General features: G+C 34.4%; 1 protein-coding gene across 2 annotated transcripts in view; it reads right to left on the bottom strand.

Moving 5' to 3' along the window:
• Positions 1 to 20,329, bottom strand: part of LOC113054984 (protein shisa-6-like) — a 78,683-nt gene that overhangs the window by 31,725 nt on the left and 26,629 nt on the right. For both annotated transcript variants that reach the window (XM_026220866.1, XM_026220857.1), the window contains exons 4-5: positions 19,769 to 19,861; positions 17,624 to 17,692 (exon numbers count right to left, since the gene is read on the bottom strand). In XM_026220866.1, coding sequence (XP_026076651.1) covers positions 17,624 to 17,692; positions 19,769 to 19,861 — 162 coding nt within the window. The remainder of the gene's footprint in view (positions 1 to 17,623; positions 17,693 to 19,768; positions 19,862 to 20,329) is intronic.

Genomic DNA, 20,329 nt, shown 5'->3' on the forward strand with positions numbered 1-20,329 from the left:
TCATCCTCTACTTTATACTCTGTGATCAACAAACAAACTTAGGGCTGCATGATAAATCACATGTGATTGTGTTTTTGTTACGACGGCATATAGCACTAGTCAACTAAATGAACGTCACATTGCAAAGATGAATGCACTTTTGGAAGATGAATGTAAGGGAAATGTCATTTTGTAATTTCTGTGGTTTAATGTGATGTTGTTTTTTATGTTCTTGTTTATGATTAAATGTTATTTTATTAAGTGTTGAGTGTTTTATTGAGAGCGATGACTGATTGAATGTATTTTTAGTCCAGAGGCTGTATATAAGATGAGTATTGACCAAGTTCATATGTGGATCAACTTACTAGTTGTGTATTCTCAACAGTTTCAATATGAAAAATAACTTTTATATTGATAAAAAAAAAATGCATTTTGGGGGAAATAAATGGTAAAATTTTATAATAAATCTTTGAAAATCTAAATCTGGATTTGTATATTTTATGTTATTATAACCTAAAGCTATGTGAAAGTTTGAGATAGAAAAAATGTTTTTCTTCTTGCCACTTTCTTGGTAAAGAAAACACATTTTTACTCAAATTAATCCAAATGGATTTATTGCATTTTGGAACCAAACTCTTCAAATATTCCTCTAGATAAAATAAATACACTAATAATAAAAAAAAAAAATATATATATATATATATATATATAATAAAATGTAAAGTTTACAATATTTTTAATTAAAAAAATACAGTTTTTTGTTTTCTGACAAGATTATACACTTTCTAATATATAAATATTGTTTTTCCGCAAATATTATTTTCTCCTAGTTTTGAGGATACATTTAAGTGAGTTTTAACAAGCATGCATCCATTGTGATCTATGCTTAACACAAGAAAATGTAAGATTATTCTATGAACCTTTACTAACATTTTAAGGATTTTTTTCTAATGATGTTTAAATATTTCTAGATATTTAATAAATATGGTAATTCTGTTTATAGCTGGTAATTAGCTTTATCTCAGGACTGTAACCGTCAGGAATATCATATCCTCGTTAAGACAGCTGAGTAAATGAGTGCAGATGAAATCTCAAGCTAAACCACCCAAACCTTCTCCAATCGTAAGAGCTCCCAGACGGGTTCATTTACTCATTAACACAGGAAAATCTCTCTCAAGGCGTCAAATGCATGAGACAAGAAAGACATGATAGTGAGTGAGCTTCAATCTTAACATCAGCTAAATGAGATTTAGTCTTATACATCTATTATTACCGGCGTGGAGCAGAATAAACCTCAAAAATGACAACCAAGAGGAAATACAAAGTGATAGTGTAGTAGTAACAGAAATGAAGCTGAAGAAAATAAACTGATATTGTCTGTTAAAGATCTTCGCTAATGTGCTAATAACTCACACATGATAGCGGCACAATGATTCGCATATGAAAACAACACATGCTCAAATAAGTCCAACTATGATTCTGTGCTCAGCCGCTTTCTTGGAAACCATTTCAATAGAAATCTGCATAATAACCCAAACAAACAGATGAACAAACAGTGCTGATTATTACAGCAGGAGTCCGCTACATCTCTTATCCAATTAATGATAATCAATGTTTCAGATGCCACCCGCACAAATTTCTAGTTCATATATATATATATATATATACACACATTCCATTATATTTAAATAGCATTTTAAGGATCATGATGGAATAAAACATAATTTATCCATTCCAACTACATACTTATGCACTATTTAATGCCATTTAATAGAATAAAGAGTCTGAGTAGAAAATTGCAACAAGAAGCAGCATACTGTTGTTGTTTTTTTTTGTTTGTTTTTTTGGTATTCTGAGTAAATTCACATCCGTTTCACAATACTGAACTACAACTGGCTGAGATAAAGATATGTGCTCTATTTCTCCAGACAAAATCAGTTAATATGTAAATTGATGATGTCATTATTATATTGCTGGACTAAAATTACATGCATTAAACCAAATCCAGTGCTTTCCATTGCATTAAAAAAAAAAAAAAAAAAAAAAACATTTGACCAACATTATTAACACTTATTTACAAATAATCTGGTTCTTCTGAAAAATAATCACTCATTTACTGATCATCTGACCAACATTCATTCATTCATTCATTTATTATTTATTCACTTATTCCTATTTATATACATTTTTAAAACTCAATAAATGAGTAAGTAAATAAATACTAATAAAATAAGTAAAATAAAATAAAAACATGCTGGTCAGATGCCCTTTTCCTATCTAATTCAGAGTTTTTTTTACCACCGATTACTGATTTATAAACAAACAAACATGTTGGTCAGATGGTTATTTCTGTCTAAACGAACCGTTCTTTACCAGAATAACCACACATCCGTGTACTAAACCTTAAAATCTTCCCTCAGTAGATTCAGTTTCTCAGCACTATAACTCAAAGGTGTGTGAACAGAGTTTTTAGACCCCTATACACACTGCTTGATTTGGTTTAGCAGTGTGCCTCAGTTGTGTTTTTATGTGACTGCACTCAATCTATCATCTGGTCCTAATGACAGTCCAGTCTTAGAAAGAGAGCACTGCATAACTTTGTTCATAAAATCATCTGTTCTGTTCATTGTGTACATACAATGTGAGTTGCTATAGTGCCATTTATTATTACTTACATTGAGATATTCTTCAAACAGACTGAAAACAACGCCGCTAATGAGGCTTTCTGTGGTTTTTATGAGTGTACAGAGAGTATATATAGAGCATTATGCTTTCCTTTGGACTGTAATCTGCCTTCAGGAGCTCCACCGCCACCGAACATAACGCCAATTCAATCCCAGCCGGCCCTTTAATGCCGTAATTTGCTTGTGTTTTCTACACGGCCTGTGCTTTCATCATGTGTCTGCTTACTGCGGATATGACTTCCAGAGAGACATGGTCATTTCACAAGGTGTTGTGCTCCATATTGAGAATGCTGAATTATCTGCATGCATCATAGAGGTTTTTGCAACATAATACTGTTGTTTTTAAAGGAATGGTCCCTTATATTTATATCCCTTAAATAGCTTGCTAGTTTGTTTTTTTAGAGCCACAGTTTAGAAGTACTGTAGCTTGCTCATCACTGACTCTTTCGACTCTCTCGAGACTCTCTCTCATAAAACATGAATCTAAGCAAAAAAACCTCATCCAAGCAACTGAGCATGTCTTAAATAGTTTTCAAACACTGAGGACAGGAACATATCACGGCCAGAATGACCTGGTTTGGATGACCAGCACAGAGCTCTTTGACTGGACACTGACGCCTGCTCCTCAGACCATGAGCTCAATTCATTTCACAACGGGAGCGTCCCACCGGCTCTGTGTCTGCCCGGGGCCAGATCTGTTCAGATGACCACCTCCTCTGCGGTCAAGCACACCACATTCATGCAGAACAGCAAAACAAATCACTCGTAAAAATACAGGTCAACTCTTTAAAATAATGCTTCTGTTGGGATTTAACATCCATAGAATATCTTCAACACACAAAAGGTTCTGTATGGGAGAAAAAGGTTCTTTACATTATCCAAATGTTCTTTACACTAAAAAAAAGAGTTTATTTTAAGAACTGTTCACTGAAAGGAACTAAAAATGCTTCTTTCTATGACATTTGCTGCATAAAACACCAAAGAGGGTTTTCATAGTGTTGCCATAAAATAATATCATAATAATGAATCTTAAAATAAACTTATTTTCTCTTAGTGTGAAGTATGAAATGGGTCGAACAATAGATGGAAGAAGGAATGATGGAAAGATGGAAAAATGGATGGAAGGAAAGTTGGAACAATGAAAAGATATATGGATGGATGGGTGAACGAATGGATTGATGGATGGATGGATGGAACAATGGTTGGATAATGGATTGATGGAAGGATGGCTAGATGGATGGATGGATGGCTAGATTGATGGATGGATAGACAGATGGACACATTTGGTTCCCTAGCGAACCTTTCAGTGAAAAATCATTAAAAGGAATTAAAAATAGATCTTGTACGTCATCACTGCGAAAACATCTCGGTTACGTATGTAACCCTTGTTCCCTGATAGATAGAATGAAGACATTATGTTGAGATGACATTATGGGTCTTACTTGGGATCCTTAATCATTTCTGAGTTTAAGAGAAAAGGCTAACAAGGATTGGTGTGTGGATTTTGCAAGTCCAGCCACTCGAAGAAGAGTATTTAAGGTGGAGGCATGCATCAACTCATTCAGATTTATGTTGAGGAGCCAAGATCGTGCCCTGGCATTCAGCGAATGGTTCAGGGTTGTGGCAAGAGTACATACCATCTCCATTCCCCCCATCAAGGAGACATTCTCTATCTGTAGGTCACTGCTATTTATGTTGTGCCAGAACACCAAGTCCCTGTGATCGCACAAATGCTTTTGATGAGCCAGTCATTGTTGTAGCTGAGGTTGCCCACTTCTTGTAATGGGACAAGTGTGCCCTCCTTGACTTTGGTAAAGACAAGGGTGGGACACGGACAGCCCAAAGGGGAGGACCTTGAACTGATACACCCAACCGTCAAACTCAAACCATAGAAGCAGTCTATGTCAAGAAAGAATCGAGATGTGAACGTACACATCCTTCAGGTCGACCACTGCATCTGAGGATGCACTTCTGCATCAACATCTTGAATGGAAGCTTGTGAAGGGCCTAATTCAAGACTCACAGATCCAGGATTGGCTGAAGGTCTCCTCTTTTCTTGGGCATGATGAAGTAAGGGCTGTAGAACCCCTGTTTTATCTTGGCTGGAAGGACATGCTTGATTGTGATAGCAGCGTTGCCATAGACATGCGCTCACAACATGGGCATGAACCATTCACGGATGAGTCTGCCGCATACCCTAAGCCCTGAAACCACTGACAGCGATTGTTTCTGTCATCGGGGAACAGGAAACGACCGCAGGAACAGCACATTTGTATACCTGTATGTACAGGGGAGCGGATGGGCATGCAAAGTGTACTCAGCAATCTCATTGGCCCTTTCTCTTAAATTCAGAGATCATTGGGGCTCCCAAGTAAGAGCCCTAATGTCGTCACAACATAACTCGTAGTGACCGACATATAGTCAATCCTCTTTATTGGCTTCTAGGTTCTTCATGGAACCACAGATGTCAATAAAGGACCTTTTTTTATTTTTGAAAGTGCACTAGAGAAACTAAACGAATGGATACTGCAGAAGAGATCTATAGAGAAGCACTATGGAACAGCAGGAGGAAGATTCCTCTGTCCACGTACTGTGTGCAGGAGATCATTACGACTGACGCCACCTTCACCGCAGTGCAATTACAGGCTGTTTGTGCTGGGGACGAGAGGATGAACCCCATCAGCATCAAGAGAATATGACATATTCCAACACATTTGTACATCTATAGCTCTGTACTCATTCAAAAACATGTGTGTGAATGTTTTTCTTAGTTTCACATACAGCGTAAATGGCGATTGTCTTTGACCTACAGGAGTGATTCACCTTATAAAAAGCTCTATTTAATTTCCTGCCCTACACACAGTTGCTGAAGCAGAGAAGATTCAACCATCATTTTAAACACAACATTATTCCCAATCCATTTACATCCTTCCCAACATCCATTGAAAGCTATTTTATCACTTCATTTTGGAAAATGGAGGCACATTTGTTATTGTCAGACTGTGTAGGTGTGTATCCTATAGTGTGTTTTCTGTTTCTGTTGCTACTTTTTTTAAATAAAATAAAATAAAATAAAATAAAATAAAATAAAATAAAATAAAATAAAATTGGAAGCACATTTGTTATCGTCAAATAGTTTTGTCTGGGTATCCTAAAATGTTTTAATGTTTTTAAAATAAATTTAAATAACTTATCTTAAAAAAAAAAGAAATAACATGTTAGTGTCAGAAACATTGAAAAACCAAAAAAACAATTACTAGTCTTTGTGCATCCAATCCATTTATAAAATACAATAGCAACACAATTTGAGGAAATCACAAATGCTGAAGAATCAGTTTAATGGTTTAACACTTACAATAGAACAGCAATAGTGAGGCTTGCCTTAACCACTGCATAAAAATTGTAGTTGTCATTTGTCATTTTATTATTTATGAAAGGTTATGATGTGTGAGAGTGAGTGAAACAGGCTCTCAAAACAACTTTTAGACTTTCGCTTTCAAAAAGTTCAGTTTAGTGCTCTTCATCAGAAATCTGGCTTCATGAATAATTCATGGATTTATTAATGAGCTTATGGAGCATAGTAAAGTAATGCAGCTCTTGAATGATGCTCTCTTCTTCTATAAAGCACACCAAATAAGTAACCCAAAATGAATGTCTAAGCTTGTCTGCGCTCAGAATCAATAATTAAACCACCGACCTGCATGACTTTCAAACTAAACATCCTGTATATACAGACTCCAGCTTGTCCGGGGTAAGGTAAGCCAAAACGTTCCAAAAAGAAACTACTGGAACACTCAAAACTGCAAAATCACCAATCATAAAGATCAAGAGAACGGCATGCATCATCACAACTAAAGCTCCATCCTGGGAATCTTGGAATGTTCTTCCAACATTGTTACAATGTTTCCATTTAGAACATATGGTGATGATATCATCAGCCTGTCCTTGACCTGAACTCTTCTAGAGAGTTCTAATAGTGATGTCACCTCTCAGCAGTGCATTTCACCTATAGTCTTCAGGAAACAAATGTACATATACTGTAGCTTTCAAACAATTTTTTAAATGTTTTTGAAAGATGCTGTGTCTGCTCTCCTAGGCTGCATTTATGTCATTACAAATACATTAAAAAAAGTTAAATTATGAAATATTTTTTCAACTGTTTTGTGTTTGAATATATATTAAAATGTAATTTATTGCTGTGATCAAAGCTGTATGTTCAGCATCATTGCTCCATGATCTTCAGAAATCATTCTAATGTACTGATTTGCTGCTTAAGAAAGATTTCAGATTATTATCAATGTTAAAAACAGTTGTACTGCTTCATATTTTTGTATAAACCATAATTTTTCAAGATTTCTGGATGAATGGAAATTTCAGAAATTTCATTAAAAAAAATAACATTATAAATACTTTAACTACAACTTCTTAACAATTTGTTGCATCCTTGTTGAAAAAAAAAGACAAATAAAAATGTTTAAACTATACAGATGCAAATTAAATAAATTATGAAATGAGCAAAAGTTACTTTGCAAATACAAAGGGTGATAATTTATGAATCTGAGTAAACATTGATCTAAACATTATCATCAAATCTTTAAAAAATTAAAGTATTTCTGACATTTTAGTAAAAATGTTTGTATAGCTTTAAAACACCCAAATCCTAAAGTACTCCTAAAAGTAAACAAAATGAGCTTTTAGTCCAACAAAATCTTTCAACAGTCAAAATATCCCTCTATACCTGCAACCAACAAGTAATAACAAATGGTAAATCTGTTATAAACTATTTAAAAACACAATCACTCACATTATATAGTACAGTACAGTATATCCAACATTTAGCTAATATTTCATGAGGTCTAAGACTGTAGATCATTTACAACTACACATCCATCTCCTGGTACACTGTAAAAATTCATATTTGATTTATTCATGTATTGTTAAATTGGATATAAAGATTATTGGGAGTACATTTGACAAGAAAACACCATTTCAGTTTGTGAAATGACATGTTTAAATCAATGTGTTATTTGCTGTTTCTTTATAATTATTTGTTACATTACCTGGCAATTTCTAAAAGAAAGTAAATCCTTTTTTTTAATGTAAAGTTAACAGCATCAGTATTCAGTGGTGTAAGGCTGCTGCACTCAGGATGACAGTTCTGAATTCGGATGGCATGCTTGCATTAGTTAATCCTTCTTCTCCTTTCGGCCCATAATGCAAGATGCTATCAGTGGCCGAGTGTGCGCTGATACACACACACGCATACAAACACAGTCTGATATAACACTGTGCTTTCACTGAGTAAATAGCCGTCTCACTGCTGAATAATGCATTGAAGAGTCCGTCAGACTCCACTAATACAACCTCCACTACAGATATCCACAGTGCAAAGTTTAGATGAATTATTCTAAAGGAGCTTTAGGTTTGTTCACAGGGATTGCAAGCAATAATTTAACCAAATATATTCAAAATATTATAGGAATAGCTCACCCATCCATGAAGAGAAACAGATTTGGAGAAGTGTAGCATTACATCACTTTCTCAGCAATGGATGCTCTGCAGTGAATGGGTGCCGTCAGAATGAGAGTCCAAACAGCTGATAAAAACATCACAATAATCCACAAGATATCCACACCACTCATGTCCATCAGTTAATGTCTTGAGAAGTGAAAATGTGTGTTTGCTAAGAACAAATCCATCATCAAGACATTTGAAATTGAAACCATTGCTTTCTAAAATAGTCCATAATCCATAATAATGCTTCTTCCAGTGAAAAAAGTCCATCTCCTGTTGTCTCTCACATCAAAAACCACTAACATATTTGTTTAGAACTGTTTAAGACTGTTTTTACTTGTAAATGGTGTTTGATCTTTGAATATTTCTCTCCTGATTCAGATTAGATGGTTTGAAATTAAAAACATCTTGATGGATTTATTTCTTACAAACACGCAGCTTTTCACTTCTTAAGACATTATCTGATGGACTGGAGTGGTGTGGGTTACTTGTGGATTATTCTGATGTTTTTATCAGCTGTTTGGACTCTCATTCTGACGGCACCCATTCACTGCAGAGGATTAATTGCGGAGCAAGTGATGAAATGATACATTTCTCTCTAAATCTGTTCTGATGAAGAAACAAAATCATCTACATCTTGTATGAACTGACATTTTAAGCAAATATTAAATTTTGGGCTCCTCTAAGAAAAACTAATTCAGGCAATAAATATTTACTTCACTATGACATCACACAAACAACATTAGATGACATCATAAGATTATATAAGGTAGTTTTAGAAACATGGTATATGACTTCAGTAAGTATGTAGGGAAAGAAAACACACACATATATCAAATATACTGTTAAAAGTCAATTGAACACCACAAGAACCCATCTGCATTTCAACTGGGTCCTGCAGGGGGTGCTTTCTCTGCTTCCTGCACCAATCCCAGTACACCAGTGCAGTAATGAGGACACAGGGCAAAGGAAGCTGCTGTCCTTTGGACGTAATTTCACATTGTACTCTCTCTTTGGTCATTAAACAGGTAATCTTCTATCAGGAGCTTCCTTAAGTTTCCAGAGCACCATTTCAATCAGGGCCTCCTGACCTCATACTATCAAAGCAAACCCTTCCAACAGTTAACAGAGAAAAACAGAGCCTGGCTGCCTTTCAGCACGTGCATCAATGTGTGCCAATAATACATGGTCAATGCTGAATATTAAAAACGTTGGACGTAAAAAATTATTCCTAGGTAATTTTCACAGTGCAAACTGTCAAATTTCCTCAAACTGTCTTTTTGTGCCACTAGACAAGTTTGGTTTTTTTTTGGTAAATTTTGATTTGGAACAACATGAGGGTGAGTAAATGATGAAGGAGTGTTCATTTTTGGGTGCACTATCCCTTTAAGACCCAGAACGGCACAGGGTTGAAAAAGTCAATTCTTATTCTGAAGTCAAATTTAAAGATGCATTCACTGTGAATAACTCTGATGTTTATTATTCAGCATGTAACTGTTTCACAAATGAGCTGGATATGAGAAACCACTCATGCATGAATGTCAACAGAAAGCTCACAGTTTGTTTCAGTTTTAGTGCAGTCTGCTGTTTTCTAGGACAATATTTATCAATATTTATCACTATTTGTGAAGTATTTTTCTTTTCCATCCATATGCAACATGGATGGATGAAATGGATTAAATAGTGTGTATGTGAAAATACACACTAGCATTCAAAATGTTGGGGTCATTAGCATTTATACTTTTATTCAGTGAGGATGAATTAAATTGATCAAAAGTGACAGTAAAGACATTGATAATGTAACAAAAGATTTCCATTTCAAATAGATGCTGTTCTTTTGAACTTTTTATTCATTAAATAATCCTAAAAAAAATAATGGATTTCACAAAAATATGAATCTGCATGACTGTTTTCAACATTGATGATAATCATGAATGTTATGTGAAACAGCTATTTTAAATTGTAACACCATTTCACAATATTACTGTTTACATTTTTTATCAAATAAGTGAAGCCTTGGTTAGTAGAAGATACTTTCGAAAACAATATTTAAAATAGAGAAATGAAATTACATAAAATACAGAAATTAATCTATAAATAATAATATAATTAATATAATATGTAATTAAATTAATAACATCCAAATCAAATTAGGAATTAAAAGAGAGAATGGATATTTAGCATTATATTCCAGACAGGCTTCTACAATCATCAAAAATAATAATTAACAAAACACTGCAACAATAACACACTAACTAAATAAATGAATGAGATTTTGTCGCTTGCCATAAATAATTGTATGATTTAAAAAAATATATAAATATTGCAATAAGCTAGTAAGTGGCTTATTAAAATATTCATATGTTGCAATAAATAAATATTCATGATCATACTCAAATATACTGGTTTACCCACTATTTGTTATTTGTGAGTGTTATTTCTGTGCTCATTAGAGAACTGCATTGTTAGCAAACAGACAACATCAAACACTCTTGAAAAAAACACAGTAGAACAGTCTAATGTTTAGATGTCTATGGAGAGCATTCCCAATCAATCACTTATCAAATTGAAGTACGGAGCTGATATCTAGTGTTTATTCTGCACTCAAAAAGGGAGAAGCTTGACTTCATTTTGAGTAGTTTAAAAACATCCAAGCTAATCAATAAACCTAATCGATCACTCAGATGACTCTGGACGCCGGAGACATATTTCCCATTAGAATGACTTCAGTGTGGCATGACACCACAGCCGTCAGAAAGACCACACGAGCTCTGCAGATGTGATCACCAGACAGCCAGCCTGACAGACAGCTTCTTGATCTCTCCGCCGTGTCGTTTAGACGGATGGCTCGGATTGGCCCAGCTCATTACCGCCTGACGTCTCCCCAGCAACACTGTCAAATAAATCTCCAGCGGACCGCTGTCTGCCCCGCCCAGGCCGTGAATCACCATGACGATGAGGAGACGGACAGGTGGAGGTGTCTCTCTGGTCAAGGACTCCATACAGCATCCACTGCTAAAACTCTGATCTATCAATATTAGGGCTTATGGATTTCTCAAGTTTAAGTGATACTCATTTTGATGAACCGGTATGATTTCTTAAATCTCAAGATCTTGAAAAACTTTCATGAACTCATCTCAACCAGTGTTGCCAACACTATCTATCTATCTATCTATCTATCTATCTATCTATCTATCTATCTATCTATCTATCTATCTATCTATCTATCTATCGTCTGTCTGTCTATCTATCTGTCTATCTGTCTGTCTGTCTATCTATCGTCTGTCTGTCTATCTGTCTGTCTGTCTGTCTGTCTGTCTGTCTATCTATCTATCTATCTATCTGTCTGTCTGTCTGTCTAGCATCTGTCTGTCAATTCAATTCAATTCAATATTGCTTTATTGGCATGAATGTAAATTATACAATATTGCCAAAGCTTAGTGTACATATATAGAAGAAATAGAATAAATTATAACAAAAAAATGGACATCACAGTAATGGAAACTAAACTTGTGGTGTAAACTAAAACACAAAGTAAATTACAATTCTATCGAACCCTAAAATCTGATTATGAATGTGAAGATTATCTCCAGAGTGTCAAAGACACAAAGCAGAGACGGATCCTGACCAAGTACAGGCTCAGTGAGCACAGTCTAGCCATCGAGACGGGCAGACACCGAAAGAGCTGGTTACCCAGAGAGAGAAGAGTGTGTGCTCACTGTCAGACAGGAGAGATCGAGACAGAGACGCACTTCCTCCTGCACTGTCAGAAATACACCTCCATAAGAGAACTATACTTGAACAAATTCACAAATTTAATACAGAACTTTACAGCAATTAGTGAAACAGAAAAATTAAAAATAATATTAGGAGAGGGACACACAGCAGCACTGGCTGCGAGATACGTGTGGACGTGCCACAGCCTGAGAGACAGCAGGTGAACGTGTGTGTGTGTGTGACCTCAGTGTGTCTGACCCTATTGTGCACCACAGTGACCCTTAGTATGTTTGTGTATTTCTATGTAAGTTTAAGACTGTGGAATCAAACGTTCACACAAATGTTATAATTTGTTAGTTTAATATTATAAGATGTTATTATAATCAGTTCATCTGTCTGTCTATCTATCTATCTATCTATCTATCTATCTATCTATCTATCTATCTATCTATCTGTCTGTCTGTCTGTCTATTGTCTGTCTGTCTGTCTGTCTGTCTATCTGTCTGTCTGTCTGTCTATCGTCTGTCTGTCTAACTATCTGTCTATCTGTCTGTCTGTCTATCGTCTGTCTGTCTATCTATCTGTCTGTCTGTATGTCTGTCTGTCTATCGTCTGTCTATCTATCTGTCTGTCTGTATGTCTGTCTAGCGTCTGTCTGTCTAGCGTCTGTCTGTCTGTCTGTCTGTCTATCTATCTGTCTATCTGTCTGTCTGTCTATCGTCTGTCTGTCTGTCTAGCGTCTGTCTGTCTAGCGTCTGTCTGTCTATCATCTGTCTGTCTGTCTGTCTGTCTATCGTCTGTCTGTCTGTCTGTCTATCTGTCTAGCGTCTGTCTATCATCTGTCTGTCTGTCTGTCTTTTGTCTGTCTGTCTGTCTGTCTGTCTATCTATCTGTCTGTCTATCGTCTGTCTGTCTGTCTATCTGTCTAGCGTCTGTCTATCATCTGTCTGTCTATTGTCTGTCTGTCTGTCTGTCTGTCTATCTATCTGTCTGTCTGTCTGTCTGTCTGTCTATCGTCTGTCTATCATCTGTCTGTCTATTGTCTGTCTGTCTGTCTGTCTGTCTATCTATCTATCTATCTATCTATCTGTCTGTCTGTCTGTCTATCGTCTGTCTGTCTGTCTATCTGTCTAGCGTCTGTCTATCATCTGTCTGTCTATCGTCTGTCTGTCTGTCTGTCTATCTATCTATCTATCTATCTGTCTGTCTGTCTGTCTGTCTGCCTGTCTGTCTGTCTGTCTATCTATCTATCTATCTGTCTGTCTGTCTGTCTGTCTGTCTATCGTCTGTCTGTCTGTCTGTCTGTGTGTGTGTGCGTGTGTTCTAAGTGTTTAGATGTGCTAAGTGTCTTGTGTGCTTGGTAACTACTAGTGTGAATTTAAGCCATTAAAAAGAGTTATTCAGGTGTAAAATATATAAAATATTAAATATTAATAATAAAAAAGTCAAAATATATTTTACATTTATTAAAAAATGTAACTTAATAAATTTAAATGAAACAGAAAAAAATATATATTAATAAAAGCTGTGTAGACAGATTAAAATGTACTGTGCCTGATATAAACCCAAATGAAATTACATTGAATCAAATCAAAATTGGAACTGAATTGAATCGACAACAGGAGCGCCAGCTCGCTGATATTATATTTTACTCCTTAACCCTTGTATACTGTTCATGTTTGTATTTAGATGTGCAAGTGTCTTGAGTGTTTGGTAACTAGTGTGACTTTCAGCCATTAAAAGAAAGGAGTCATTCAGGTACTAAATATATGAACCTGTAGGACATCAGAATTGTTGAACGTTCAGGGATTCATGAAAGTGTTCAGGGTTAAGATTTTAAAACACTGTAAAAGACATCAGCGTTTAGGTTGTTTCTCTTAAACAGCAATGAAATTAAAGAGCGCTGTGGGAAATGCTAGACATTGTTTCTGGGTGAAGAGTTTAAGGGCGTTCAAGAAGCGTTTGATGTGGAGATTGTCACTACAGATGAAGAAGATGATGTGAGCAGCGTTACGCACTTAGACAAGGTTATTTGACTTTCCACAGCCTGTCAGTCAGACTGCAGTAACTGTCTAATGCTCATGGTGATGGGCAGCTGTTTGGATCTGACCGCTGCTCGGCACTGATCTCTGAAACACCAGTCTGTCTCTAGTCAAAACACATCTGAGCTCAAATACTGCCAAAGATATACCTTCTGGTTTGTGGGGTCACTTACGGACGACCAAAATGCATCTACTGGAGATGTTCAAATACAAGACAACAGCTGTAGAACAGCCCATCAGCTCAGACTGGACCAATGGGACTGACTTGACCTGCAACACATTCAAATGTGTTTGCCAGGGTTTTTAAAGATAACTAAAATTACATGCATAAAAACACTTTACACTTGAAATAAAATGCTGTATTATGTTATAAAATTTTAACTGAAATAAATCAATTAAGAATAATTTTATACTAAAATAAAAGTGAAATAAAAAATGTATAATAACGTACAGACAAAAAAGAATTGCAATTAAAAAATCCTAATATTAAACAATAAAATAAAAATAAATACTGATTCAAAATATTAATGATAACTTTATAAACATGTATAACAAACAAAATATAATGTCAAAAACATACCACAAAAATACTAAAACTAACTCAAATTAAAACAAAAACAGAACATCTAAAAGTTTAAAGAGCCACACAGATGCGAAATCAAAAATTACCTGTATTACAGTGTATGATGTAGCTGTCCATCAGTGTAAACAATGTGCAAAGTAATTAAATCAAAAAGTACACGATTTATAAAGTTATTGGCTTCTAAAGTAAGGAGTCGACTCTGAATCGCTGAAACGAGTCGTTATAGATTTCAAATCTTTTGCCCATCTCTATGTACGTCACTAGGACACTTTGCATAATAATCTCCGCCTACCATCTTGGGAGAAACAAAACTCTAAGCTGCCCCACCCCCCACACAGACGCTCTGTTTGGTGTGAGAGCATCATGTCGAGGAGACAGTGTGTTTTTAATTGTAAAGGCAAGTTTGTTTTATTTTCACTGCCAAAGAATGAAGATCAGAAGAACCAATGGCTAAAATTCATTTTCACCACAATACCAGAACAGAACATTTCACTGATGACTGCTTTTCTAATCTCGGTGAGTACAAGGCGGGATTTTCAAAGCGTTTGGCCATAAAAGAGGGTTCATTACCAACTTTATTTAGACCAACAAGCATCTCCGAATCACAAAGCGAACTATGATTATGAAGTTATGTGTCTGTTTTCTCCCGAGCATCTTATCAGTATGTGTGCTGTCTGCAGCCTTTGTTTGTGCTGATCGTCATGTACAAACACGTCATTAAAATGAAGTGTAACTCCGTGAATACTCAACGAAGAGACATGAGAGAGATATCTATAGAAAGCTTGACATGTCTATTTAAAACTAAACAAGTGCTGCCGAAAACAGATATTCTGTGATAAAGTAATCCATATGAAAACAACGCGATGTCTGTTTTTCACGTATCCCTTCATTATATCTAATGTGACCACGCCCCCGCGCTGAACGCGCTATTCAGATTCAAACTGAAACGCGCGGCTTGAATACGCCCACACAGAAGAAAAAGCAGCAAGACTGTTCAAGTTTTTTATTTTACTGTTTGCTTCGCGATGAGAGGAATAAGACATAATTCACCCCAAACAGATGCTAACGCATATTTTACCGTGGAGGTATGTGCGGAACAACCAATCAAACCTGACTATGTTAGTTGACCAATCAGAACACAGTATGCTACCGAAAGGTGGGGTTTAAGGAAACAGAATCTTTTGAACAGCTTCGCGCGAACCGTTTGGGGATCTCTGAGAATTGAGGTAATTTTAAAATGATATTTTGACAAAATGACAATGTTTTTTAACCTTGGATGGATTTAAACCTAATGTACAGGACTTATAAACAGTGATAGGAAGCTTAGAATTTTCATCTTACTGGCTCTTTAAATAATATAAAAACAACAAAGTTATTAAACATTACAACAAAATTATTAAAACAAACTAAAATTTAATTAAAAATCTCAATGAAAACTATACAGATACATGTTTAAAAAATTACTAAAGCATAAACAAAATTTGAAAACTTTAAAAAGTAAAAATAAATAAAAAATAGACATATTAAAAAAAACGAATAAAAATGACAGAAACACACAGAAAAATAAGTAAAACTTTAACTAAAATTTAAATTAAAGCAAAACATAAAAAAAATAATTAAAAAAACTAAAAAAAAAAACGATTTAGACATTAAACAAATAATAAAAATGTCAGAAATACACAAGAAAATTAATAAAACTTTAAAATAAAAAAATAGAAATGTATTCAAAATATGAAAAATTGTAATAGTTATAGTATTATCTCGACAACACTAAAACAACACACACACACACGCAGAAAATAAATGAGAACACTGTGTAAAATCTCTTTCTGATGTAAGTGTCAGTGGTGTTTGTCAGTGTGGAGATGTTCTGCATGGATCACTGGCATCAGGAAGAAAGTCCGATCACTTAGAAAAGCAACAGCACAAGTTTGTAGCACAAACACGTAATACGTGTGGGTTTACTGCAGTCATTAACTGTGAGCATGAATGTTTGCTGTATAATTAAAGCTCTAATTAACGCAGGTCAAAGGAAAATCCCAGGGTTTGAACAAAGAGGCATTTCTCCTGGTTCAGAGTCCGACGCTATTGTTGAATTAAATGGTACAGTGGTTAAAAGGCTCACCATGGTAACATTAAAGCAGAGCCACTGCTTTCCACACAAGAAAACGCCATTTATCCTCCAAACATCTGTCACATCTGTTAATGTCAAAATCAGACTCAAATACATGCACAATAAACACAACCTAACATTCAACTTGAGACACCTCAGCATGTCTTCAAGACGGGACACTGCAAAACTGAACACCTTGAAACCAGCAAAATGCTTAAAAATGTGCCAAAACCAAGCACAAATCTAATCAAATTAAATTAAAATATGAAATATAATAGGTATAAATAAACACAAACAAACTAAAAATGCAATATGGTAAGTAACTAAAAACACACAAAAAATATGAATGGTCTGAACACTAGACAGAAATGCATATAAATTGTACTAATAATTCACAAGTTATTGTTATTTATTATTTTTTTTTTTTTTAAAGAAATTATTTTTTTTCAGCAAATATGCACTCAATTTGTCTAAAGTGACAGTAAAGACATATATAATGTTACAAAAGATCTCTGTATCAAATAGACAAAATTCAGCTTTGCATCACATGAGTAAACTATTTTACTATATATTAAAATATATCAATTAAAATGTTACAATATCTTAGTAATAATATTTCACAATATTACTGTCTTTACTCTATTTTTGATCAAACAGATCAAAGATTGGCACAAGAGACTTCTTTCAAAAACATAAACAATACAAATTTTGAATGATAGTGTGCACATATATTATCCTTTAAATCTGATTAAATTGTGGTTCAAGTATTCATAAAGATGTGCTACAGTAAATCAGTTTGAATAAATTAGTTCTTATAAAATGAACAGAATTTTTGGACAGTTTTGCTGCAAGTTTTTCATTTCCTTTGCATTCATCACACAGTTGTTTGATAAGCATCAGTTCCTACAGATCCTAGATCATCTACACAGCATGAAGGTCACCTGTGAGCAGGAGGAGCGTGTGTGTGTGGTGTCTGAAGCACGATACATACTGTAGGACAGAGGAACGTCCAGATCAGCCTGCCATGACAGCTGCCCGAGATCATCTACAGAGTGCTGCGCTGCAAGACACAAACACACACATTAACACAGCTCTCGCATACAGCTGACAAACACACACATTAACACAGCTCTCGCATACAGCTGACAAACACACCTCACACACCAAACAGTCCTTTATATTCAATATCAACCATTTCAGCATCTGTTAAGCATCAAAAGTAGTGCTTAAATGTTTTTTTTTTTTTTTTTTTTTTTTTTATCAAATCAAAATATTGTTTAACTAAAAAAAGTTGAACTTAATACTACTATGTACCAAGATTAACCAAAAAAAAAAAAAAAAAATGCATTACAAAATGTATAGACATATTTAAATAATAAATTAAAAAAGAGATAAGAAACACAACAAATTACTAAAAAGTTTACTAAAATTATAATGAAAACAGAAAATATAAAAATAAAAACTGATTAAAAATATTAATAAAAACCTAAACTGTATATGTAAAAACCATATACAAAAACTCATTAAAAATGCCAAAAATATGAATATTAAATTAGTATTCAAATATGTAAAAAAAAAACAAACATGTAATCCTATTTACTGCTGTAATGCAAAATAAACATAGTCTAAATAAGATATTTGGCGACTGCTTCACATTTATTAAACGATAAGCTCAAAAGTAAAGTTGTTTCAGAAGCGAAGCTTATTAACATTTAAATGAATCATTTGAAAGGCAAACTTCAAAAAATCATTCAGAACAAGACCAGAATGATGCATTGAGAAAGTAAAGCGGCTCAGTTTTTGATTTCACGTTGACTTTAACAGGCTTTCAGCTAAAATCAGCGGAGAGTTTGAGGAGCAGATCGAGTCGCCTCTGGAGACAATCTGTAAGGAAATTCAATCAGGTGGAATTAAACAGGGTGAAGATTAAGACCAAAGTGCATGAACCACAGGGCTTCAGAGCAAAAAATACTTAAGCAACTTATTAGACTTTTTCACCTTGAGAAAGCGCGACACGTGGGGATATTAACGATATTAACTATATCCACAAATCTGGCAGCAGAGTCACGCAATTAGCTCAATGGACAGATGATTCAACAAACTGATATCCTTTACTAGCCGAGCAAACCAAAGTGGTTATTTCTCATCAAAAAAAATAACGTGTGATGTCACGATATTGTGATGAGGTCATTCATCTAAATGTTATTGCTTATGAATGTGGAAGCGGGTGGATTATGTTGTTGCAGTGTTAACAATCAGCCCGTGGTGCGCTGATTATGCCGCATTATGTGAGCTTTGGCGATTCACACAGGAGAGACAATGAGGAGCGGAGACACTTGGCAGCTGCTTTCTTTCAGACGAGCTTCCTCAGTCTGTTAATTAGCTTTAGGAAACATCATTATTGCACTGTCAACAGCTCAATCTCCCTCTAGGACATGTGCTCGGCAGATGAAACATGAATAAAAGACATACAGGGCTTTTATTCTGGAGGTGAGTATTGAAAAGTGAAGACATTAATATAAACAGTTTCAAAAAGTATTGAGCATGAAAAATGTTACTTATGTTATCAAACAGTGTTACATCAATTAAAACTACACTACAACTACAATTTGTTTTAATTTCAGTAACTTTTTGTAACTTTAGTAAAAACAAACAAACAAACAAAAAATTCACCTCAAAACCTAAAAAATACAAATTAACAATGTTCTTTGTTCAAATAATTTAATAATAATACATAAACAAATGACAGCTATATAGAACTGTAAGAAAACAAATAAAATGTTTTTAAATCTAAAATCAAATTAAAATTAAATATAAAAATAAAAGATAATTTAATATAATACTAAAACTCCTAAAATTACATCTACATTTTAAAATTTATATTTCTTTAATAATAATTTCTAGTACATTTTCTGAAACCTTTGTTTAAAAAAAATCAAAATACACCAAACCCTAAAACCCAACCTTAAATAAAAATAAGAAATATTGAAAAATATATATATACAGATATAAATTAAAGCTACATAACTCTTCTATTGAAAATATATTTAACATGTATATTATTTCTTTGAAGGCAAAAATCATTCTCAAGAAACATTTCTGATTATTCTCAGTGTTTTTGTTGTTGTGTGATTACCTTTCAGATGGCTCCTGCCGAGCGTCACAAAGCCAGAGGAAATAAAGTTATGAATGTCTTGACCACTGCGGAAGTTTTCTTTCCCATAATGCCCTGCAAAAACAGACACAGCAAGTGTTATTAATGAAAACATTATCACTTTGTTGACATATTAGAGTTGACAGATTGTTCAGAGATTTTGAATCTCTTTTTATCACTCCAGAAATCAGAAAACATCAACTATTTAACAATAAATCTATTTTCAACATGTTTTTAGGAATGAAACATAATATAAATCAGGTGAATGGGGGAAATGTTCGAATGCTTTGGAACTGAACTGTTTGGTGTATTACTTTTTCTTTTCATTTCCTGTCAGATGTCCTGTTTCACTGTATAACACTTGCAATATATTTTACAAGTCAGCAGAAAACACAATAAAAGGATGTGAAGTATAAACCAGGCGAATGATATATTAACAAACACCTCTGTACAAACCTTCAAAATGTAGATAGGTTTGATCTATGTAAGTGCTGCTGAAGTGAAATAGATTACACTACAAGTAACATTTTCTTTCCTCTAGTT

The sequence above is a fragment of the Carassius auratus genome, chromosome 3 (assembly GCF_003368295.1).
Source record: "Carassius auratus strain Wakin chromosome 3, ASM336829v1, whole genome shotgun sequence".
Classification (NCBI taxonomy): domain Eukaryota; kingdom Metazoa; phylum Chordata; class Actinopteri; order Cypriniformes; family Cyprinidae; genus Carassius; species Carassius auratus.